The sequence below is a fragment of the Nerophis ophidion genome, linkage group LG27 (assembly GCF_033978795.1).
Source record: "Nerophis ophidion isolate RoL-2023_Sa linkage group LG27, RoL_Noph_v1.0, whole genome shotgun sequence".
In the NCBI taxonomy this organism is placed as follows: domain Eukaryota; kingdom Metazoa; phylum Chordata; class Actinopteri; order Syngnathiformes; family Syngnathidae; genus Nerophis; species Nerophis ophidion.
In genome coordinates, this window is record NC_084637.1 from 7,411,973 (window position 1) to 7,438,102 (window position 26,130).

General features: G+C 39.0%; 1 protein-coding gene across 1 annotated transcript; it reads left to right on the plus strand.

Annotated features, from left to right (window-relative positions):
• On the plus strand, positions 1 to 21,215 carry LOC133544136 (small ribosomal subunit protein uS9m-like). Its single transcript, XM_061889213.1, has 11 exons — positions 1 to 166; positions 5,794 to 5,976; positions 10,811 to 10,873; positions 10,965 to 10,995; positions 11,079 to 11,158; positions 15,657 to 15,742; positions 15,839 to 15,914; positions 20,218 to 20,386; positions 20,484 to 20,592; positions 20,666 to 20,835; positions 20,953 to 21,215. Exons 1-11 carry the CDS (start codon positions 68 to 70, stop codon positions 21,042 to 21,044), a joined length of 1,158 nt encoding a protein of 385 aa, XP_061745197.1. The 5' UTR covers positions 1 to 67; the 3' UTR covers positions 21,045 to 21,215.
• The last annotated feature ends 4,915 nt before the right edge of the window (positions 21,216 to 26,130 follow it).

The window sequence follows — 26,130 nt, forward strand, 5'->3', positions numbered from 1 at the left end:
TTATTACGTTAGTTTTATATACCAAACGTGACAGCTTCCGGCGTGACGTCATCACGTGGCAGCCAAGATGGCGGGCGCGGGGACGCGAGTTGTCCTGCATTGCTTCAGAAAATGTGGGACATCTTGTTCCAGTTTACATGCAATGTCGTCATTTGCAAGTCAGCAGGTAAGTTTGTTTTTTGTTTTGTTTTAGCAGTGAATGTTTCGTGACTTGTTTAAGAAGTGAGCACAAATGAGGTTCCGACACAGACGCCCTTGAGTTAGCTTCTTCGTGCTCGCTGACTCAACAATCCTTACAAATAAAATCTAGCTATGTTGTTTTTTATTCTATTAACTAATTTGCTGATATTATTTTTTTGTCATTATTTATCCCAGCTGAACTTTACATTTCTCCCAAGTGGACTGCTTCATACAGTTTGTTTGCGTATTTTCTACTGTTTATACGTGGTGCCTTTTAGTTTATTTTGTAATTTATGTTTATATTATATTCATATCCAACTTATATAAAGGCCTAATGTTCTATAATTAAGTAGATGATGTTTGATTAGTCTTTAGAGGGGAACTGCAGTTTTTTTAAACTGTGCCTGTCATTTTAACCATCCATCTTCTTCCGCTTATCCGAGGTCGGGTCGCGGGGGCAGCAGCCTAAGCAGGGAAGCCCAGACTTCCCTCTCCCCAGCCACTTCGTCCAGCTCTTCCCGGGGGATCCCGAGGCGTTCCCAAGGCCAGCCGGGAAACATAGTCTTCCCGACATGTCCTGGGTCTTCCCCGTGGCCTCCTACTGATTGGACGTGCCCTAATCACCTCCCTAGGGAGGCGTTCGGGTGGCATCCTGACCAGATGCCCGAACCACCTCATCTGGCTCCTCTCGATGTGGTGGAACATCGACTTTACTTTGAGCTCCTCCCAGATGGCAGAGCTCACCCTATCTCTAAGGGAGAGCCCCGCCACCCGGCTGAGGAAACTCATTTCGGTCACTTGTACCCATGATCTTGTCCTTTCGGTCATGACCCAAAGCTTATGACCATAGGTGAGGATGGGAACATAGATCGACCGTTAAATTGAGAGCTTTGCCTTCCGGCTCAGCTCCTTCTTCAGCACAACGGATCGATACAACGTCCGACCAGATCCCTTCAACGCCTTGACTGCGCCTAGAAATTCTGTCCATAAAAGTTCTGAACAGAATCGGTGACAAAGGGCAGCCTTGGCAGAGTCCAACCCTCACTGGAAAAGTGTCTCATTTTAACTATTTAAGTTTAAAGCAAGTGCTTCCTTCAAGTAGGGCTGGGCAATAAGGCCTTTTTTAAATATCTCGATATTTTTAGGCCATGTCACGATATATATCTCAATATTTTGCCTTAGCCTTGAATGAACACTTTACGCATATAATCACAGCAGTATGAAGATTCTATATGTCTACATTACAACATTCTTCTTCATACTGCTTTAATATATGCTCATTTTAAACTTCCATGCAGAGAGGGAAATCACAACTAATTCAATTGACCAAAACTGTATTTATTAAACAGTTATTAAGCAGTGGCACAAACATTCATGTCATTTCAAAACAGAAAGTGCAAGATTGTCAGAGATATTTGAAAATAAGCTATGAGTGCACTTTGGTGCGTAATGTCGCTAAGATGACATATGAAAACAACACTAAATTAAAGTGCACTTTTTGTACAGAACTCCACTACAATAGTTTCAACCTAATGGGACAATGAGAAACCTTGGAGGGGACCGCAGATGTGGGGACCCCTCTGACTCCCCAGCATAATACAACAATCACTTACTGTAAAATTTCTGCTCTCATTGAAAACCCGACTGATGGGATGTTCTTATATTCTCATTTAGATGAATAAGTAATCTTACATTTTTCTTTGTTTAAGTTTGCCACAGGCAAGTGTCTTTTTGTGTCTTTCTCTCCATCGCCAGGGAATATGTTGGATTTAAAAAAATAAAAACAGACATATTTTACAATTTTTTGTATGTCACAGATGAACAACTTTCCAATTTATGGCTACAACCTTTTATTATTTAAATGAGAGTCATGATTTGTAATGGAGAATTAAATTTTACTAAGCTCGGTATGTCCATATGTCTACACTGTAGCTGCACAAGCCAACTACTTCTCTATTATTACGGCCAGGCTAAAAATAGTCTGCCTATGTTAGCGCTTATAATAACGATATCGTTAATACTCGGTTAATATTCATGGTCACAAGTTCTATTGTTGGCGTTTTTTGGTTGCATTTTTAGAGTGATTTAGAGGCAGATTGGATTACTCTCATTATTTACATTACTAGCCACCTAGAATGAGCCGATTATTACAAATTAGAATGCAAAAAAAACATACTTGTGTGTTTTTTTTTCTGTCACAAGGATTGTGAATGATAGGCAACATTTAAATCAGTGCAGTTCCCCTTTAACAGCTGCAGAGTTTGTCATATAGATGATCTTTAAGCGGTATAAACATTTTGCTGGTGTTTTTATTTATGACTATATTATCCATTTCGAGAGGTAAATAAACCAGATCTAGCAGGTTTTTTTTTTTTGATTAAAATACAGTGGAGGGAGACCTGGGGTCCCTCTGTCGTTAGTTTTTTGAAAATGTGGCCCCGAGAACAAGCTGCACAAGCCAACTACATCTCTATTATTACGGCCCGACTAGAAATAGTCTGCCTATGTTAGCGCTTATAATAACGATATTGTTAATACTCGGTTAATATTCATGGTCACAAGTTCTATTGTTGGCGTTTTTTGGTTGCATTTTTAGAGTGATTTAGAGGCAGATTGGATTACTCTCATTATTTACATTACTAGCCACCTAGAATGAGCCGATTATTACAAATTAGAATGCAAAAAAAACATACTTATGTGTTCTTTTGTCCGTCACAAGGATTGTGAATGATAGGCAACATTTAAAACTGTGCAGTCCCCCTTTAACAGCTGCAGAGTTTGTCATATAGATGATCTTTAAGCAGTATAAACATTTTGCTGGTGTTTTTATTTATGACTATATTATCCATTTCGAGAGGTAAATAAACCAGATCTAGCAGTTTGTTTGTTTTTTTGATTAAAATACAGTGGAGGGAGACCTTGAGTCCCTCTGTCGTTAGTTTTCTGAAAATGTGGCCCCGAGAACAAGCTGCACAAGCCAACTACATCTCTATTATTACGGCCCGGCTAGAAATAGTCTGCCTATGTTAGCGCTTATAATAACGATATCGTTAATACTCGGTTAATATTCATGGTCACAAGTTCTATTGTTGGCGTTTTTTGGTTGCATTTTTCGAGTGATTTAGAGGCAGATTGGATTACTCTTATTATTTACATTACTAGCCACCTAAAATGAGCCGATTATTACAAATTAGAATGCAAAAAAACATACTTGTGTGTTTTTTTTTTCTGTCACAAGGATTGTGAATGATAGGCAACATTTAAATCAGTGCAGTTCCCCTTTAACAGCTGCAGAGTTTGTCATATAGATGATCTTTAAGCGGTATAAACATTTTGCTGGTGTTTTTATTTATGACTATATTATCCATTTCGAGAGGTAAATAAACCAGATCTAGCAGTTTGTTTGTTTTTTTGATTAAAATACAGTGGAGGGAGACCTGGGGTCCCTCTGTCGTTAGTTTTTTGAAAATGTGGCCCCGAGAACAAGCTGCACAAGCCAACTACATCTCTATTATTACGGCCCGGCTAGAAATAGTCTGCCTATGTTAGCGCTTATAATAACGATATCGTTAATACTCTGTTAATATTCATGGTCACAAGTTCTATTGTTGGCGATTTTTGGTTGCATTTTTAGAGTGATTTAGAGGCAGATTGGATTACTCTCATTATTTACATTACTAGCCACCTAAAACGAGCCGATTATTACAAATTAAAATGCAAAAAAACATACTTATGTGTTCTTTTTTCTGTCACAAGGATTGTGAATGATAGGCAACATTTAAATCAGTGCAGTTCCCCTTTAACAGCTGCAGAGTTTGTCATATAGATGATCTTTAAGCAGTATAAACATTTTGCTGGTGTTTTTATTTATGACTATATTATCCATTTCGAGAGGTAAATAAACCAGATCTAGCAGGTTTTTTTTTTTTTGATTAAAATACAGTGGAGGGAGACCTGGGGTCCCTCTGTCGTTAGTTTTTTGAAAATGTGGCCCCGAGAACAAGCTGCACAAGCCAACTACATCTCTATTATTACGGCCCGGCTAGAAATAGTCTGCCTATGTTATCGCTTATAATAACAATATCGTTAATACTCTGTTAATATTCATGGTCACAAGTTCTATTGTTGGCGATTTTTGGTTGCATTTTTCGAGTGATTTAGAGGCAGATTGCATTACTCTCATTATTTACATTACTAGCCACCTAGAATGAGCCGATTATTACAAATTAAAATGCAAAAAAACATACTTATGTGTTCTTTTGTCTGTCACAAGGATTGTGAATGATAGGCAACATTTAAATCAGTGCATTTCCCCTTTAACAGCTGCAGAGTTTGTCATATAGATGATCTTTAAGCAGTATAAACATTTTTTTGATTAAAATACAGTGGAGGGAGACCTGGGGTCCCTCTGTCGTTAGTTTTTTGAAAATGTGGCCCCGAGAACAAGCTGCACAAGCCAACTACATCTCTATTATTACGGCCCGGCTAGAAATAGTCTGCCTATGTTAGCGCTTATAATAACGATATCGTTAATACTCTGTTAATATTCATGGTCACAAGTTCTATTGTTGGCGTTTTTTGGTTGCATTTTTAGAGTGATTTAGAGGCAGATTGGATTACTCTCATTATTTACATTACTAGCCACCTAGAATGAGCCGATTATTACAAATTAGAATGCAAAAAAAACATACTTGTGTGTTTTTTTTTCTGTCACAAGGATTGTGAATGATAGGCAACATTTAAATCAGTGCAGTTCCCCTTTAACAGCTGCAGAGTTTGTCATATAGATGATCTTTAAGCAGTATAAACATTTTGCTGGTGTTTTTATTTATGACTATATTATCCATTTCGAGAAATAAATAAACCAGATCTAGCAGGTTTTTTTTTTTTTGATTAAAATACAGTGGAGGGAGACCTGGGGTCCCTCTGTCGTTAGTTTTTTGAAAATGTGGCCCCGAGAACAAGCTGCACAAGCCAACTACATCTCTATTATTACGGCCCGGCTAGAAATAGTCTGCCTATGTTAGCGCTTATAATAACGATATTGTTAATACTCGGTTAATATTCATGGTCACAAGTTCTATTGTTGGCGTTTTTTGGTTGCATTTTTAGAGTGATTTAGAGGCAGATTGGATTACTCTCATTATTTACATTACTAGCCACCTAAAATGAGCCGATTATTACAAATTAGAATGCAAAAAAAACATACTTATGTGTTCTTTTGTCTGTCACAAGGATTGTGAATGATAGGCAACATTTAAATCAGTGCAGTTCCCCTTTCACAGCTGCAGAGTTTGTCATATAGATGATCTTTAAGCAGTATAAACATTTTGCTGGTGTTTTTATTTATGACTATATTATCCATTTCGAGAAGTAAATAAACCAGATCTAGCAGGTTTTTTTTTTTTTTTGATTAAAATACAGTGGAGGGAGACCTGGGGTCCCTCTGTCGTTAGTTTTCTGAGAATGTGGCCCCGAGAACAATTTTTGTTTAATAGAAATGATTTAGAGTGTCCATTTAATGTAACATGCATGTATTTAGATTGCAGGTGGAATTTCCAATTGTTTGATTGGTTATGGATTGCTGCTAATTTTCTTCTTCCTGTCTTCCAGCTTGTCAGGAGGCAGATATGTACAAGCTCTGTCGTGCACAAAAAGAACCTGGCAGCTGATGGTCCCGGGAGGTTTACGGTGGAGTTTATCGAGAAGCAGGTGGAAGAGTTCAACATCGGCAAGCGGCACCTGGCCAACATGATGGGAGAAGACCCAGAGAACTTCACTCAAGAAGACATAGATGTATGTAAGAACTGAGGCTTGTGTTTATACTTTGGAAAGGACGTCTAAAATCCTTAAGGAAGGTTGGTCCGGATACAAGTTTTTCACTTACTATACTATAGCAATATTGCAGCCTTCAGTATTGGCCGATGCCAATATCTATTTAACACGATAACAACAGGAATCATGCATACTTTTATTACTTTTTTGGTAGGCGGGGTCTCTGCAGGTTTTAACAACTCAAAATTAAGGCTCTTGAAGAATTTTATAAATACAAATCAAGATGTATTTCACATCCGTACACACAAGAATGTACAATATATGAAGGGAAATGGTTTCCATCAATTTCCGGTACAGTAAAAGAAAGAAATAAAAACATAATGCGACTCCACTTTTGATAAACTTTGCACATCAAAGCTGCTAAAACTAATCCAGTGTAGGTCATTATACTTGGTATAAGCTGTACAAGCTTTGTATAATCGATGATAATTTAATATCTAACAATACATCTAATTTATAACCAATTTTATATCTGATATCAATATCAGCTCATATTTAAATGGGAACTGCACTTTTTTTGGAATTTAGCATATTGTTCACAAACAATATGAACGACATAACGACCAATTTATATATTTTTTAAATGTATTCTAACTCGTAAAATAAGTCCGCTAACAGCAGAGCCACTGGAAGGTCCTCTGTTCCGCCCATAAAATCCCCCAAAAAACCATCGAAAAAGCCCCAACAATTCTCCATTTACGTTTCATGACTTGTACATTAACCAAGTTTTAGTGATATTATTATTATAAACGCTAACGCAGACAAACTATAACGGCCCTGTGTTCACAAGCTTGTGTGCCAATGTTGACATGATCAAATGATGAGCTGCGTTCTCGCTTCCTTGCTGGTCAAACTCTATTCTAGACCATAAATCGTGCCTGTTACCTGGATAGTAGAAGGAAGAGGATGTAATCCAACACAAGTTGGTATACCTTGACAGCCAATTAAGACCCGGAAATGGTGAAAACGACACGAAAAGACGCTTGGGTCCACCCCCCTTTTCCTCGCGAAGATTATGAGTCATTCTTCATCTAATCTATTAAATAGCCAACATTTTAAGAATGAATCAAATATATAATTATGTTACATTGAGTCTATTAGAGTGCTAAAACTGACAATAGTTATTTATTAATATGCCAGTGTGAAGATTTGTAACATCACAAAATGCATTAGCTGTAAGTTTGTGAATAAAACAGCTCATTAAGACAACAACAAAAGCCCTTCTTTTACTGATATATCAACACATGACACTCCAGACCATACTTTTGTTTTTGCTAATCTCGTTTTGAAGTAACAAACTCAACAGTATTTAACGATACCTGTACATGTTGACAATCGCTTCGTTCCGAGACTATTGAATTTAGTCCCCGCTCCACCGCCAAACTATATCTGACGTCAAAGACAAGCGCAGTAAGGATAATTATAGCCCGAATTTCTGAAGACGTGTTTTCATGCGTTACAATCTGAATGACTTTCAGCATAAACCACCCATTTCGATAGGAATGACATTTTGATCCGAACGTGTGTTCATTGTATTCCGGATGGTGTATTTACATGAAGCATTTTTATTCTGGTTAGGCTTTTAATCTGATTAAATGTGTCCATGTGCACATAGCAATTGAAAGAAACATAACTTAAAATCATTACTTATTTGTACACAAGTAACACGAAGCAGTTAGATTAGATTTTTTTAGATTTAGATTTATTGGTACCGGTTGGGGAAATTCCTTTTCACTGCTGTACATTTAGACATATAGACATTACACATCACAAAACAAACATAACAAAAAGACATCATACATGACCAAGACATTTACAGGCTTTGTTTGTCGGGCCTGTTGTTAAGGGCGGCTATAGCTGCAGGGATAAGGCTTTTCTTGAGGCAGGCCCTCCGGAATTTGATGGTTCTGTACATGGGGTAGTGGCATTATGTATTGGTGTAGTGGGTGACGGATATCCTGGATTATCGTGTTTACCAGTCGAATGATGGACCTTTGGTTTGAATCTGAAATGTTGGGTGTGGGTAGGCTGATGATTTTAGCTGCTATGTTTGTAATGCGTGTGAGTTTGGTCCGGTTGGTTACAGAAAGCCTGGTGAAAAAACATGTGGCACAGTAGCTAAGGATGGGTTGAACAATGATTTGGTAAAGTAATAACAGGAGATGAGGTGCAACATATAGTCCTTTAAGTTTTTGGATTGCTAACAGTCTTTGTTGACTTCTTTTTTGAATATCCGTGGTGTGCTGATCAAAGGTGAGTTTATTGAAGTTGCTTTCGATTGTATTTCGTTCGAAGCAAATGTTTGCCTTTGTGTACACGTGCGCGCATGCTCAGTAGCGGTGGGTTGCAGATTTTGACAGAATAATGGGTCGGAGAACTTTATTTAGCCAGTAAATCTACTGGTAAAATGATGGTTACATTAGTTTAATTGAAAACCGCTTAAATGCTGTAAATGTGAGCAGAAAAGTTTTGCTCTTGTTCGTTCAACCGAAAGTGTTGGTTGCACTTTCTTCAAGTACTATTTGAATACATTGGCCAATATTTGTTGTTTACTTGCTTGTTTGTATCCATAATTAATTTATATTTAATTCCCTTCACCTGCAGTATCCAGTATTTATTTCACAGTCACACTGGTTAATTTTTTTTTTGCTGAAAAGTTTCTAAATCGACATCAGTTATTATTTTGTATCGTTCTTAAAATAAATACATTTGTCGCTGAATCTTATCGGCAACAACAAATTCTGAATAGAATTGTTGTTGAAACGAATCGGTACATCTCTAATTCCTGGGAATAATCGTCAAATTTTGTTAATGATTCCCTTGCAGCTTTTAATGGCCGCACATGACATCAGCACGCATGGCAGTGATCGGCGGCACAAACACTGGAGAGATATTCACGAGAAAGGATAACAAAAGGGCAACTTGCTATACTTACAAAGTAGATATTGTATCTAAGAAAGGAAATACTAGAAGAAACATGATGACTTAAAATAAATCATGTGTTTTCGATCTCTTGACACTGTTTTATTTAGTCCGATGCACAAACATGTTATGGAGGAAAACTCAAACACTGAGCTGCCAGTACAATGCAAGCTACTTGTACCCATAAGGAATTCTGTGTCAGTTATTTGGACACATTTTGGCTATAGTAAGAGTGACGTTGACTGAAAAGTAGAGGAGTCGTTGAGTGCTATTAACCGAAATCGAGGTAAAATGTTGATTTAATCTGGATTTAGTTTTTTACTATATCCACCCAGCTATAGTTACAGTTAGGGGTGTGGGAAAAAATCAATTCGAATTTGAATCGCGATTCTCACGTTGTGCGATTCAGAATCAATTCTCAGTTTAAAAAAACGATTAAAAAAAATATATATAAATTTTATTTTTATTTTTTAAATTTGTTTTATCAATCCAACAAAACAATACACAGCAATACCGTAACAATGCAATCCAATTCCAAAACCAATCCTGACCCAGCAACACTCAGAACTGCAAAAAACAGAGCAATGGAGAGGAGACACAGAACAAACCAAAAGTAGTGAAACAAAAAGGAATATTATCGACAACCTTATCAATATTAGTTATAATTTCAGCATAGCAGTGATTAAAAATCCCTCATTGACATTATCATTAGACATTTAAAAAAAAAAAAAGGAACAATAGTGTCACAGTGGCTTACACTTGCATCGCATCGCATAAGCTTGACAACACACTGTGTCCAATATTTTCACAAAGATAAAATAAGTCATATTTTTAATAGTTAAAACAAATTTACATTATTGCAATCGGTTGATAAGACTTGTCCAGGGTGTACCCCGCCTTCCGCCCAATTGTAGCTGAGATAGGCGCCAGCGCCCCCCGCGACCCCGATAGGGAATAAGCGGTAGAAAATGGATGGATGGATGGCAATCGGTTGATAAAACATTGTTCTTTACAAGTATAAAAGCTTTTTTTTTTTATCTACTACTCTGCTAGCATGTCAGCAAACTGAGGTAGATCCTGATGAAAGCCTATCTATTGAATTAATACAGAATTGTTTTAAATTGGAAAAAATATCGTTTTTGAATCGAGAATCCCGTTGATTTGAAAAAATCGATTTATAATCGAATCACAACCCCAAGAATTGATATTGAATCGAATCGTGGGACACCCAAAAATTCGCAGCCCTAGTTACAGTATTACAATATTCTGTTTTATCATTACATCAGTGCCTAATTTAATCTCCATATAAAGTTGATGATAATATTTCTTATCAGCAACATTTATGGGACTATTTATCGTCCAGCAAAATGTCTTATTGGCACAGGCCTAGATGTGCGTCTTCCCAACTTTTCTCAACACTATTTAACTTAGCTTGTTACCTTTTTGTGTCTGGTGCACATGTATCAGTTCTTTCTACAATTTCAACAAGATCAAACGTCAACCTTCTCCCTTGGCACTGCACCTGTTCCTTCATGAATTAAACCAGTTGAGCAGAGAAACACACACAATCTTTTTAACTTTCCATCACTTATTTGGCACTTGCACTTTGTTGCGCCATCTGTTGGACGGTTAATAACAAAGCATCCATGAATGCTGAACTCGGGCTGAACTGCTGCACACGTTGGCCACCCTCTGTTTGCTGTCATTGCTGTGACACACACACACACATGCACACACAAAGCTGTCCTTTCCTTGAACCAGTGAGCAGCTTGCGGTTTCTCGTCTGTCATTCGCACCGCGATTTGTAGTGTGACCTCTGTAGTTTTGTGATGTCATTTGCTTCTATTTGTATTTTCTCTCTGCCCCACCACAGAAAAGCATCGCCTACCTTTTCCCCTCGGGACTGTTCAATAAGAGGGCGCGACCCCTCATGAAGGTAAAGATAGCGACTGACAACATAAAATCTATGAAAGTTGAACAATATTTTGCTCACATTAACTCTTACTTTCTGCCTCTGTCTTTTTCAGCACCCGGAGGAAATCTTTCCAAAGCAGCGGGGTACATAGAATTGTCTTAAATGCGTTTGTGACCCCTGGTGCATGCTCTACAGGTCTAACCGTGCTTTGCTCTCTTCGGGGCAGCTGTCCAGTGGGGAGCGGATAAGCGGCCGTTCGACTTTCTGTTTTACACGGGCAAACAGGGCTTCTACTCTTTGATGCACGTAAGTCAGCGTTTCATTGTGGCAAGTTGCCACAATAAAATGAATGTATGATGCCGAACACTAAGTTTTTACAAGGCACGTTTTTGATTATTGCATTGAAAAAAATCAAAACGTAAGGGTGGCTATGTGTGGGCTGCAGCAATTTTTTTCTTAGAAAAATACCATTACTAAAAGAAAAAAAAGGGATTAAAAGAGCAAACTGGTATAGTATAATGAAAAATTGTTGAAATGTTGACCCTTCCAACTAGGGCTGGGCATTATGGCATTTTTTTAATATTGCGATATAAGATATATATTACGATATTTTGCCTTGGCCTTGAATGAACACTTGATGCATATAATCACAGCAGTATTATGATTCTATGTGTCTACATTAGGGATGCACCGATTAATCGGTAACCGAATATATACGGCCGAATATGGCAAAAAAAGCCACATTCGGCCTTCGGTGGAATGAGTTAAAAACAAGGCCGAATAGTGGCGTGTGACGCGATTTTTTGACGCGGTGACGCAATCAACCAACGTGCGGTGACGTTGAGATATGTTGTGTACCTGTATAAGTGTATGAGGTTACAAGCACACACTCTTTGAGATTTAGTGGGGCGTCTGTTTACATTATTAGCCTGTTGTGTAGGCTACCTGTATAAGTGTATGAGATTACAAGCACACTCTTAATTGAGATTTACTTGAGCCTTCTGTTTACATTATTAGCATATCTACTGTGGCTAAGCAGACTTTTGCCAAAAGGACAACAATTATTGCCAAAAGGACAATAATTCATTTGTTGTGGGTTTATCCACTTCAATGCACTTTATTTTTTTTTGGAATGCATGTTTTGTTTGAAGGCCTAATATAAATGAAAAACTTTGTGCTTTTTTTGAAAAGCAAAGGCTACTGGAATATTAAAAAAATGTCAATATTCAATAAAAAAATGACTTTATTTGAAAAACATGTCTAAATATTTATTCTAGGCTATTTATGCAATATTAAAAAAATTGTGAAAAACTGCATTCATTATTCGGTATTCGGCCCTCGGCCAAGCGTTTAAATTTTATTCGGCTTCGGCCACAAATTTTAATTTCGGTGCATCCTTAGAAACATTCTTCTTCATACTGCATTCATATATGTTACTTTTAAACTTTCATGCAGAGAGGGAAATCACAACTAAGTCAATTGACCGAAAGTGTATTTATTAAAGTTATTAAGAAATGGCACAAACATTCATGTCATTTCCAAAACAGAAAGTGCAAGATTGTCAAAGACATTTTAAGTGTCAAATAAAAAAGAGCTGCATAATAGGAAATCAAATAGTATTCATCCTTCACTATGCGGTAGGTTATTACGGAAGTTGTGAAATTCTCTTCATCCTCTAGCGAGTGACTTTTCAAATGATGCTACATATTAGCAGTAAGGTTACTTTTTATAAGAAACTTTTTTGCCCAACACTTGACAAATTATGGTTGTCTGTTCGACATATTCCCACTTGATTGATTGATTGATTGATTGATTGATTGATTGATTGATACTTTTATTAGTAGATTGCACAGTACAGTACATATTCCGTACAATTGACCACTAAATGGTAACACCCGAATAAGTTTTTCAACTTGTTTAAGTCGGGGTCCACGTTAATCAATTCATGGTAAAAATATATACTATCAACATAATACAGTCATCACACAAGTTAATCATCATAGTATGTACATTGAATTTTTTACATTATTTACAATCCGGGGGGTGGGATGAGGAGCCGAACCACCGCCAGACGATGGACCCTGTGCTGTTTTTATTGGGAATTAAGTCTTCCTTCATTTGTTACCAGATACGCACCTTCTTTCTCTCGTATTACCACTCGTACGGCTATGTTAGCATCACAGCTAACGTTACCCAGTCTACTACCTCTCTGCTGGGCGAGGGCGTGTACGTATGTGACGTATGACGTGGCAGTATGTGACGTGTGTAAGAATGTGCGCCTGCTTGTCTGTGAGAAGGAGAGAAAGGAAAGAGTGAGAAGAGCCTGTAGTGTAATGCCCGCAGCTAAAAGCAACTGCATGAGAACGTATACACGAATATTACGGTATAGTCATTTTCTACATCGCACAGAGACAAACCCGCGTTATATCGTGTATATCGATATATCGCCCAGCCCTACTTACCACACAATTTTGTTTTATGTTTTTTAATAAACACTTTGAGATTACTTGGATTTTTGCATAAAATGGGCATTAGATGCATTCTGATCATCCTCCAAGTCACAACAATAGACAATCGGCTTAAACTAGTACTGCACAAAAAAAAGATATTTTCTAATTTTTTATTCAACACAACATGTAAACATTCACCGTGCAGGGTGGAAAAAGTATGTGAACCTTTGAATTTAATAACCGGTTGACACTCCTTTGGCATCAATAACCTCAACCAAATGTTTCCTGTAGTTGCAGATCAGACCTGCACAATGGTCTAGAGGTATTTTGGACCGTTCCTCTTTGCAAAACTGTTTCAGTTCAGCATTATGCTAGGGGTTTTCTGATGTGAAATGCTCTCTTGAGGTAATGCCACAGCATCTCAATTGGGTTGAGGTCAGGACTCTGACTGGGCCACTCGAGAAGGTGTATTTTCTTCTGTTTAGCCATTCTGTTGTTGATTTACTTTTACGCTTTGGGTCATTGTCCTGTTGCATCACCCATCCTCTCTTGAGCTTCAGTTGGCAGACAGATGGTCTAAAGTTTTGCTGCAAAATGTCATTCGGGAATACATTTTTCTGTTGATGACAACAATCCGTCCAGGCCCTAAGACAGCAATGCAACCCCAAACCATGATGCCCCTTCGACCATATTTCACCGTGGGGAGGACCTGGGGATAGGTTGATTGGCAACATTAAATTGGCCCTAGTGTGTGAATGTGAGTGTGAATGTTGTCTGTCTATCTGTGTTGGCCCTGCGATGAGGTGGCGACTTGTCCAGGGTGTACCCCGCCTTCCGCCCGATTGTAGCTGAGATAGGCGCCCGCGACCCCGAAAGGGAATAAGCGGTAAAAAATGGATGGATGGAGGAGGTTTTGATGTTATATGGATTGAACTTTCACAGTATCATGTTGGACCCGCTCGACATCCATTGCTTTCGGTCCCCTAGAGGGGGGGGGTTGCCCACATCTGAGGTCCTCTCCAAGGTTTCTCATAGTCAGCATTGTCGCTGGCGTCCCACTGAATGTGAATTCTCCCTGCCCACTGGGTGTGAGTTTTCCTTGCCCTTTTGTGGGTTCTTCCGAGGATGTTGTAGTCGTAATGATTTGTGCAGTCCTTTGAGACATTTGTGATTTGGGGCTATATAAATAAACATTGATTGATTGATTGATTGATTGATGTTGGCGTGCTGTGCCTTTTTTCCCCTCCACAAAGTGTTGTGTGTTTCTTCCAAACAACTCTAATTTGGTGTAATTTGTCCACATAATATTTTACCAGTAGTGCTGTGGAACATCAAGGCGCTCTTTTGCAAACTCCCAACATGCTACAATGTTTTTCTTTGACAGTAGTGGCTTCCTCCGTAGTGTTCCTCCACAAAGTCCGTTCTTGTTTCATGTTTTCCTTGTTGACTGGTCAAAAAAAATGTTAGTATGGGCTAAAAGTCTTTAGATGACACTCAACGATTTATTTTCCCCCTTTATTGAGCATTCTGCGCTGTGCTCTTGCGGTCATCTTTACAGGATGACCACTCCTAGCGAGAGTAGCAACAGTGCTGAACTCTCTCCATCCACATTTAATGCCATATTTATGTGCAAAAATCCATGTAATCCCAAAGAGTTCAGATACTTTTTAACAGTCACAGTTTTTCTCATAGTATGGCCAGGGGTGCGACTTATACTCAGGAGCGACTTATGTGTGAAATGATTAACACATTACCGTAAAATATCAAACAATAATATTTAGTTCATGCACGTAAGAGAGTAGACGTATAAGATTTCATGGGATTTAGCGATTAGGAGTGACCGATTGTTTGGTAAACGTATAGCATGTTCTATATGTTATAGTTATTTGAATGATTGTTACCATATTATGCTACGTTAACATACCAGGCACCTTCTCAGTTGGTTATTTATGCATCATGTAACGTACACTTATTCAGCCTGTTGTTTACTATTCTTTATTTATTTTAAATTGCCTTTCAAATGTCTATTCTTGGTGTTGGGTTTTATCAAATACAATTCTACAAAAAATACGACTTATACTCCAGTGCGACTTATATATGTTTTTTCCTTCTTTATTATGCATTTTCGGCAGCTGCGACTTATACTCTGGAGCGACTTATACTCTGAAAAATACGGTACATTATTTGATTGGTTTTGAAAATGACTTATCAAAAATAGCCCCCAAATCCTGAGTAGTGTGCAGCCTTCAGTATAAAAACAGTTTGGACACCCCTGACATAGGCTATTCTATGTTTTACATAACAATTCATGTTTGTTTCAAATTTTCACCTGCAATCTTTTCACCTGTTTTAAGGACACACAGAGTAAAATCCTAAACATCGAGAGGCATCAGGATCGTCTACGAGCCAAAGGACTCTTTTCCGATGACGTCAAGCCAATGTAGGGGCAAGTGTTTTTTGTGGGGGGGAGGACGCATGTTGATCTGAAATGTTTCAATCTAAAAAAAATCCAATTACCGGTGTCTTTCCCCTTCAGTGCTCTGAGTGCCAGCAGGTGGGTCCTGAAGGAGGAGTTGGAAGATTTGCTTGTGGAGACCATCTCTGTTCACGATGTAAGCACATTTAATGTTCCTTTTGGCATATGATTGGTCTTATGGTTTGTAAAGATGTAACGCTATGGTATCGTCACAATTCGATGCCTCAGTATTATATGTGATGGTTCGGTTTATGATGAGGTGGCGAATTGTCCACGGTGTGCCCTGCCTACCGCCTGAATGCAGCTGAGATAGGCTCCCGCACCCCCCGCGACCCCGAAAGAGACAAGCGGTAGAAAATGGATGGATGAATGCGTTCGGTTTATTTACAGTAAGTGTACAATATGCAACATAAAACTTATTGGCTTTTGTTTTTACAGCTTTAATGATTTAAAAAAATAGATATAAAAAATTGTGAGCAGGTATTTTTTTAAATATATTTCTTGGATATAAAGTTAATAAATAAACAAACATGATACGTAGGAAAAGTCAAAATGAAATTGAAACAATGCCTATAAGGGCTGCAATTTGAATGGGGGGCTTAATTTGAAATGTATATATTTTTAAAAGCTTAAATTTTTTTTATCTATGTATTTAAAGAACAATATTAGCACTGTTAATCAAATAGGTTTTTTCAAAAGAATTATTAGTATGAACATTTCAGCTTTTTCCTCATTATTTTCAGCATCTTTGTTCTATTTATGGAATATCTTCTACATTGTGTCACGGGCCAGTAAAAACGAGCCATTTTCTGCAAATGGACTGCGAAGAGGTGGCGATTTGTCCAAGGTGTACTCCGCCTTCCGCCCATGTGCAGCTAAGACAGGCTCCAGCACCCCCCACCACCACTGCATGTCTTCTTTACCAGTTTGTTGGCAACATAACTCCAAATGTTATGGATAGACTTTGATGAAATGATCAGAAAATTTCCATAAAAAACAATTCCTCTTATATACGCCGATCACATTTTTCCCCACTGCTTCCTCCTGCGTTCCACGCCCTCACCATTCGGTCCCGCGCTGCACAGATAATTATGGGAGTGGTAGTTTATTTTTACACCGGCCAATGCAAAAGCGCCAGAAAAAAACTACTACTACCACCGTATTTTCGGATTATAAGTCGCTCCGGAGTATACGTCGCACCGGCCAAAAAAGCATAATAAAGAAGGAAAACAACATATATACGTCGCACTGGAGTATAAGTCGCATTTTGGGGGGAAATTTATTTGATAAAATCCAACACCAAGAATAGACATTTGAAAGCCAATTTAAAATAAATAAAGAATAATGAACAACAGGCTGAATAAGTGTACGTTATATGAAGCATAAATAACCAACTGAGAAGGTGCCTGGTATGTTAATACAACATATTATTGTAAAAGTCATTCAAATAACTATAACATATAGAACATGCTACACATTTACCAAACAATCTGTCACTCCTAATCGATAAATCCCATGAAATTTTCTTCCTCAATGTCGCTTCTAAACAACTCTGCCGAATTCCAAAGGTATGCGCCGCTTCCTCTTGTCGTTTTCTGCTGCATATTTCACTACGTCCAGCTTGTAATCTGCAGTACATGATTTCCTTTTTGGTGCCTTTTTTGTTCAGCCCTTCTCAGTTTTTATAAGTTACCACCCAGGTTGAAATGATCCATTTTAATAGCTACGGCAGTAGCATTTAGTAGTTAGTATCCCATGACCCACAATGTACTTCTGCCATGACCCTCCCCCGCCAAATTCTTATTGGTTGACGTGTATGTGACGATTGCTGACATTTTCTTCGTCTCTTCCGCGAATGAAATAAATAATATTATTTGATATTTTACGGGAATGTGTTAATAATTTCACACATAAGATGCTCCGGAGTATATGTCGCACCCCCGGCCAAACTATGAAAAAAAAACTGTGACTTATAGTCCGAAAAAAACGGTAGTTTTTGTTTAATACTGTCTGACGTCACGGCATTAATGTGATGATTTTAAATCCGCAATACCACTTTATCTACAATACCTTTACACTCCTTATGGTTTTCATGCAACACCCACAAAAACCCTTAGAATGTGTGTTATTGCTATGGTGCCATCTTGTGGACGACTTTGCTCACTGCACTCACAACGCTCAGTACAGTATTTTCCTTCTGTTTGTGGTTGGAAATAGATGTACAAGTGCTGTTGCGTCTATTAGTCATTCATAGTGTTTCTACTTGTGTGGTTTCTTCATTCATCACTCCAAGCAGCACTTGTAAGTGTTACAATGTAACCAAAATAATTCTGACTTACCGGTACTAAACTGACGATAGTTGGATCATATTTGTATGTGCTATCGTAATGTTTTCAAGCTGGCGTAATTAGCATATGCTCACATGTTGTAAGTATTGCTAACTTACAATGGCATTCTTTTTGTATTGTTTCAGTTTCACACATTCCTCAGTAAATCCACCAAAACGTCACTGTTGAGTTATTGTGTCTGTTTAGCTGACGAAAGCAGTTTTTTTCAACCTTTTTAGAGCCAAGGGACCTTTTTTTGCGTTTAAAAATGCGGAGGCACACCACCAGCAGAAATCATTAAAAAACAAAACCCGGTTGAAAGTAAAAAGTCGTTGTCGCAATTGCTGGATATGACTTTAGAGCATAAGCAAGCATGTGTCACTATAGCTCTTGTCTCAAAGTAGGTGTACTGTCACCACCTGTCACAGCATGCTGTGACAGATTTGTAGTGTTTTATTTCTTGTCTTGCGCTCCTATTTTGGTGGCTTTTTCTCTTTTTTTTTGGGCAGTTTCCTGTCTTCCTTTGAGCGATATTTCCCGCATGTACTTTGTTTTAGCAATCCAGAATATTTTAGTTGTTTTTATCCTTCTTTGTGGGGACATTGTTGATTGTCATATCATGTTCGGATGTACATTGCGTAGTAAGTTTTTGCTGTCGTCCAGCATTCTGTTTCTGTTTACTTTGTAGCCATTTCAGTTTTTACTTTGGTTCTGCATAGCCTTCCCTAAGCTTCAATGCCTTTTCTAAGAGGCACTCAGTTTGGTTTATTTTTGGTTTAAGCATTAGACACCTTTTTACCTGCATTCTGCCTCCCGCTGTTTCCCACATCTACAAAGCAATTAGCTACCTGCCACCATCTACTGATTTGGAAGAGTATTACACGGTTACTCTGCGGAGCTCTAGACAGTACCGACACTTAACAAGAACTCATAATTTACAGACTATAATTACTGGTTTGCAAAACATAGTTTTAACCCAAATAGGTGAAATTAGATTATCTCCCACTGCACACCAGACTGTATCTCAGTTCCTGAAAAAGACTGGACTAAAGAGCGAGCTGCAGCTAGTAGGTCCATGGCGATGAGTTTTGTTTTGTTAGAGCCGCCGTTTTACTGCTGTTATTTTGAAACAATTAAGGTATGTAAATAAATATTTACAACATCTTTCTGTGTAAATAACTCGTTTTTTGGGGGCGGTTTAGCTCGGTTGGTAGAGTGGCCGTGCCAGCAACTTGAGGGTTGCAGGTTTGATTCCCGCTTCTGCCAACCTAGTCACTGCCGTTGTGTCCTTGGGCAAGACACTTTACCCACCTGCTCCCAGTGCCACCCACACTGGTTTGAATGTAACTTATATATTGGGTTTCACTATGTAAAGCGCTTTGAGTCACTACAGAAAAAGCGCTATATAAATATAATTCAATTCCCAATTCACTTACAACACATATGTGTTGTAAGTGAACTCCCTTTTTAGACCAGTTGATCTGCCGTTTCTTTTCTTTTTCACCTATGTCCCACTCTCCCTTGTGGAGGGGGTCCGGTCCAATCCGGTGGCCATGTACCGCTTGCCTGTGTATCGGCTGGGGACATCTCTGCGCTGCTGATCCGCCTCCGCTTGGGATGGTTTCCTGCTGGCTCCGCTGTGAACGGGACTCTCGCTGCTGTGTTGGATCCGCTTTGGACTGGACTCTCGCTACTGTGTTGGATCCATTATGGATTGAACTTTCACAGTATCATGTTAGACCCGCTCGACATCAATTGCTTTCCTCCTCTCCAAGGTTCTCATAGTCATCATTGTCACCGACGTCCCACTGGGTGTGAGTTTTCCTTGCCCTTATGTGGGCCTACCGAGGATGTCGTAGTGGTTTGTGCAGCCCTTTGAGACACTAGTGATTTAGGGCTATATAAGTAAACATTGATTGATTGATATCTGCAGCTTATAGTCCGGAGCGGCTAATATATGGAAAAAACATGTTTTTCTTTCAAAATTTAGTGGGTGCGGTTTTTACATATTGATGCGCTCTATAGTCTGGAAAACACAGACATGCATACACAGAAATCAGTGTATGCATGCCAGCCTGATCACTGACACCTTGCTTGTGTTTTTCATTTCAGTACAACCGCTTTCTCCTGATGATGGAGCGTCTGTTGTCCCTGCCGTACTGCAGCCTGGAGGAGCAGTTCGTCATGACTTACCGGCAGCAACTTGCGGCCGTGTCCAAAAAGGAAACGATCCCAGCGCTAGAGAAAGATGAAAAGGGCGTGGCCTATAGCACCGCTGATGGTACAGGCACACTCCTGGACGCTGTTTTGTGATTTATCATGTTGACTGTGCATTGCCGCGTGAAAAAAATCAAACGATTGTTGCCCATGATTGTCAGGACGAAGAAAGTCATCGAATGCCTCTGTGGTTCTGAGGGATAGTGGCTCTGGATCTATCAGCATAAACGGGCAGCACTACATCCCGTACTTCCCTGTGCTACAAGACAGGTTGGCGAGGGGGGAAACATTGAATTTTTGTCTCTTCCGGACGTTAACTCATCCTCACGTGGTGTGCACACAGAGTACAGTTAATGTTCCCCCTCCAGTTTATGGGCATGCTGGGACGCTTCGACCTGGAGTGCAGCGTGAGCGGTGGTGGACGGTCCAGCCAGGCGGGTGCGTTGCGACTCGCTATCTCCCGAGCCCTTTGCGGCTTTCTGTCGGCGGGAGACATAGAAAACATGAGGCAAGGTAAGGAGGCTGCTTTTTGCTCTTCTGTGGACGCAAAATACATTTTGGAGAGACCTTTACAAAATGACTTATCTAACAGAGTCACTATTTGAGGTATTTAATCTCTTTGTTGTCTAGCTGGTTTGCTGACCTCAGACCCAAGAGTGAGAGAAAGGGATAAGCCGGGTCAGGAAGGTGCCAGGAGGAAATACACCTGGAAGAAACGCTGAGGGTAATACTGCCTGGCTCCTTTGTTCACTATACCTCATTTTGAACTGAGATCACTCACTCCTGCAAGTGAAACATTTATTGCTCAACATATGGCGTCTAATCTCAGAAAAGACTGATTATGTTGCATCATGTTTTTGTATATGAATAAACTTCCACTTCTTTTTTTGAAATGATTATTTACCTTTTTGCATTACTAGACTTCTCAAAAACTTTTACCGGGTTTATGTTTTTGGGCAGAACAGTAGTGTGTGAGTTCCCACTTAAAATTTAGAGCAAGATCCATGTTCGGAATTAAAATCAGTTACTTCAGTCCTTTCTGTGAGGAGGTGACATGCTTTCCCTGCTACTCCCCAGGTTTGATTGATTGATTGATACTTTTATTAGTAGATTGCACAGTACAGTACATATCCCGTACAATTGACCACTAAATGGTAACACCCGAATAAGTTTTTCAACTGGTTTAAGTCGGGGTCCACGTTAATCAATTCATGGTACACTTGTTTCCTCTCACATCATAAAATATGTATTTTAGGTTAATTTACCACCATATTGTCTACAACTTCCCTGAACAGGATAAGTGATGTACAGGACTAGCATAGTACTGCACTCAGTGCAGTGATTGCCAAAACACAATTGTAGAGTCACACCCAATGTAGTCTGATGGAAAAATAAATGTCATCAGTGATCACGTTTAGCCTCTAGATGGTGCCAAATCCCCATTTATTGTGACGCTGCATTTTCAGCTGGCATTATCTATCTCTCCTAGACCAGTGGTTCTCAACCTTTTTTCAGTGATGTCCCCCCTGTGAACATTTTTTTAATTCAAGTACCCCCTAATCAGAGCAAAGCATTTTTGGTTGAAAAAAAAGAGATAAAGAAGTAAAATACAGCACTATGTCATCAGTTTCTGATTTATTTAATTGTACAACAGTGCAAAATATTGCTCATTTGTAGTGGTCTTTCTTGAACTATTTGGAAAAAAAGATGTAAAAATAACTAAAAACTTGGTGAAAAATAAACAAGTGATACAAATAAAAATAAAGATTTCTACACATAGAAGTAATCATCAACTTAAAGTGCCCTCTTTGGGGATTGTAATAGAGATCCATCTGTATTCTTGAACTTAATTCTAAACATTTCTTCACAAAAAGAGAAATATGGAACATGTCCACAAAAAATCTAGCTGTCAACACTGAATATTGCATTGTTGCATTTTTTTCACAGTTTATGAACTTACATTTGAGGTGGCGACTTGTCCAGGGTGTACCCCGCCTTCCGCCCGATTGTAGCTGAGATAGGCGCCAGCGCCCCCCGCGACCCCAAAAGGGAATAAGCGGTAGAAAATGGATGGATGGATTTATATTTTGTTGAAGTATTATTCAATGAATATATTTATAAAGGATTTTTGAATTTTTGCAATTTTTAGAATATTTAAAAAAAATCTCACGTACCCCTTAGCATATCTTCAAGTACCCCCATTTGAAAACCACTGTCCTAGACCAATACAATACATTGCCAGTACTGCTGATACCAATACTTTTTGCTTGACATTTTTAAGATGAGTTTGTTAATTTTGCCAGGGATACAGTTTTTTTTTTTTTTTTACAAAAAAGGTTTTAACAATTTGACCAAAAATTAAAAAATATCAAAATACAATCATTCCCTTGTTCTAAAAGTGCATTGATTGCGTCAGAGACTTCACATGCAGTTGTTTGAGCAAAATAATGTCAGTGGTGCATTTTAAGATGATGACATAATTTAATACCATGAATGCTGAGGACTCATGTTGGAAACAGGAGGGGCCAAAAAGCCCAATACTTTTGATGATTGCCAATAGTAGTTCATTACCTACTTCCGTTGTAAAATGGAACACAATGTAATAAATACATGTTAAAATAATTAATTGAATGTGTCATTAATTATAATAATATAAGATGTGAATGTGTGTCATTAATGTGCAAGTGGATTTAATCAACTATTTCAACATTTGATGAATTATTTAATCAACTTTGACAGCAAAAAAAAAACAATGAAGTGCTGCCACGCAGGTTCATAACACAAGAAAATTGCGAAATAATTAAAAAAATCATGCATTAATCAAATCAATAGTTAAATGATAAAATAATTCAACATAGTTTTACATTTAATCAATTAATGGCACATTGAATACATATTTGTTTTAATCCTAATTACAATTAATGACTGAATCTAGTAATTATTTGGATATTCATTCATTTATTTAGACTGGTTGGGCAAACTCCCATGCACCCTCAAGAACCCTTCGTGGACTTGGAGAAGGCATTCGACCGTGTCCCTCGGGAAGTCCTGTGGGGAGTGCTCAGAGAGTATGGGGTATCGGACTGTCTTATTGTGGTGGTCCGCTCCCTGTATGATCAGTGTCAGAGCTTGGTCCGCATTGCCGGCAGTAAGTCGGACACATTTCCAGTGACAACCAAGGCTGTCCTTTGTCACCGATTCTGTTCATAACTTTTATGGACAGAATTTCTAGGCGCAGTCAAGGCGTTGAGGGGATCCGGTTTGGTGACCGCAGGATTAGGTCTCTACTTTTTGCAGATGATGTGGTCCTGATGGCTTCATCTGACCGGGATCTTCAGCTCTCACTGGATCGGTTCGCAGCCGAGTGTGAAGTGACTGGAATGAGAATCAGCACCTCCAAGTCAGAGTCCATGGTTCTCGTCCGGAAAAGGGTGGAATGCCATCTCCCGGTTGGGGAGGAGACCCTGCCCCAAGTGGAGGAGTTCAAGTACCAAGTACCTAGGAGTCTTGTTCACGAGTGAGGGAAGAGTGGATCGTGAGATCGACAGGCGGATCGGTGCGGCGTCTTCAGTGATGCGGACGTTGTACCGATCCGTTGTGGTGAAGAAGGAGCTGAGCCGGAAGGCAAAGCTCTCAATTTACCGGTCGATCTGCGTTCCCATCCTCACCTATGGTCATGAGCTTTGGGTCATGACCGAAAGGATAAGATCACGGGTACAAGCGACCGAAATGAGTTTCCTCCGCCGGGTGGCGGGGCTCTCCCTTAGAGATAGGGTGAGAAGCTCTGCCATCCGGGAGGAACTCAAAGTAAAGCCGCTGCTCCTTCACATCGAGAGGAGCCAGATGAGGTGGTTCGGGCATCTGGTCAGGATGCCACCCGAACGCCTCCCTAGGGAGGTGTTTAGGGCACGTCCAACCCGTAGGAGGCCACGGGGAAGACCCAGGACACGTTGGGAAGACTATGTCTCCCGGCTGGCCTGGGAACGCCTCGGGATCCCCCGGGAAGAGCTAGACGAAGTGGCTGGGGAGAGGGAAGTCTGGGTTTCCCTGCTTAGGCTGTTGCCCCCGCGACCCGACCTCGGATAAGCGGAAGAAGATGGATGGATGGATTCATTTATTTAATTCAGTGTCATTTAACCGCCCATATTTTTACACTGTTTACTTAATTTTGCATCTAATGGAAGATAATAATTTTTATATTTTGTGGGCATTTTTATTATTTTATTTAATTTTGTGGTCAATGTTATTGAACTGTTCCCAAATTGATTCTAAGTATGATTCTAAGTCTTTTGTCCTGTGTTCCCCCCCGGGAAGTGCAGGACGGAGTAGCTCCACACGAAAGTGAAGTGAAGTGAAGTGAATTATATTTATATAGCGCTTTTCTCTAGTGACTCAAAGCGCTTTACATTGTGAAACCCAACATCTAAGTCACATTTTTAAACCAGTGTGGGTGGCACTGGGAGCAGGTGGGTAAAGTGTCTTGCTCAAGGACACAACGTCAGTGACTAGGTTGGCAGAAGCGGGGATCGAACCTGGAACCCTCAATTTGCTGGCACGGCCGCTCTACCAACCGAGCTATACCACTAGAAAATGTTGGGTTATTTTGATAACCCAATTTATGATTTGCTAGTGTTGGGTTAAATTTTGGAGTTATATTTATGAAGAGCAATCAATTTTTTGGGTTATAAGGGTATTATTTTAACTAAATTTCTGGGTTTTCCAAATGTTTAACCATTTTTGGGTTGTTTTTCAATGAGTAACACATTTTTGGGTTTTTAAATAAAAAGGTCCTTTTTTCTTGAAGGGAATTTTATGATGGATTAATCTCATTAAGATTATTTACAATCTCACATTTTATGTACATGAAAATATTTGAGCATGCTGTATAGAACTACTGTGACCATACACGACAATTCTTGTAAAAAAAAAAAAACATGTCACTTATATATTGCTTTTTAGTATATTTCACTAGAATAAAAATCATTTTGATCAGTAGTTGGGAAGGAGTAGGACAAACCAGCAGTAAAATGTATAATTTTTAACCAACTATTGGGTCAAGGAGCACTAAATTGAGCAACCCAAAGGTTGGGTTTGGAATAACCCAACATTGTACTCAACTTTTGTGTTCTATAAAATCAACCCAATATTTGGGTTATGAATCAACCAACATTGAGTTAGCATAACCCAACTTTTTGGTTGAATAATTCAACGCAAAAGTCAGGTTGAAAAAATTAACCCAGAATTTTGAGTTAAAATAATCTTCCTTTTCTTGAACCAGCAGTTGGGTTAAAATTTGGTTATTTTTTTTACCCAACATTTGTTAGTGTGTGTGAGCACATTAAAATACTGGGTTATTATGGTAACCCAATTTATGAGTTGCTGCTGTTGGGTTAAATTTTGGAGTTATTTTTATGAACAGCGATCCATTTTTTGGGTTATAATGGTATTATTTTAATTAAATGTATGGGTTTTCAACAAGTAACGCATATTTGGGTAAAGTTTTTTTTTTATTCAAAAGGTACTTTTTTATTGACCCGAATGATTCATTTTTTTTCCATTTTCTACCGCTTATTCCCTTTTTGGGGTCGCGGGAGGCGCTGGCGCCTATCTCAGCTACAATCGGGCGGAAGGCGGGGTACACCCTGGACAAGTCGCCACCTCATCGCAGTGACTGAATGTTATTATGGATTAATATCATTGACATTATTTACAATCACCCAAAATTGGGTTGGCATAACTCAACTTTTTGGGTGTAATAATTGAACCCAATTGCTTGGTTGGGAATAATCTAACATTGAGTGAGCATAA

Bases quoted from the DNA above. Each gene is read 5' to 3' on its own strand.
- LOC133544136 (XM_061889213.1), top strand. From the start codon at position 68: ATGGCGGGCGCGGGGACGCGAGTTGTCCTGCATTGCTTCAGAAAATGT. The intron at 10,996-11,078 runs GTACATAGAATT...TCTTCGGGGCAG, and splicing joins AATCTTTCCAAAGCAGCGGG to CTGTCCAGTGGGGAGCGGAT. The intron at 20,387-20,483 runs GTACAGGCACAC...CATGATTGTCAG, and splicing joins GGCCTATAGCACCGCTGATG to GACGAAGAAAGTCATCGAAT.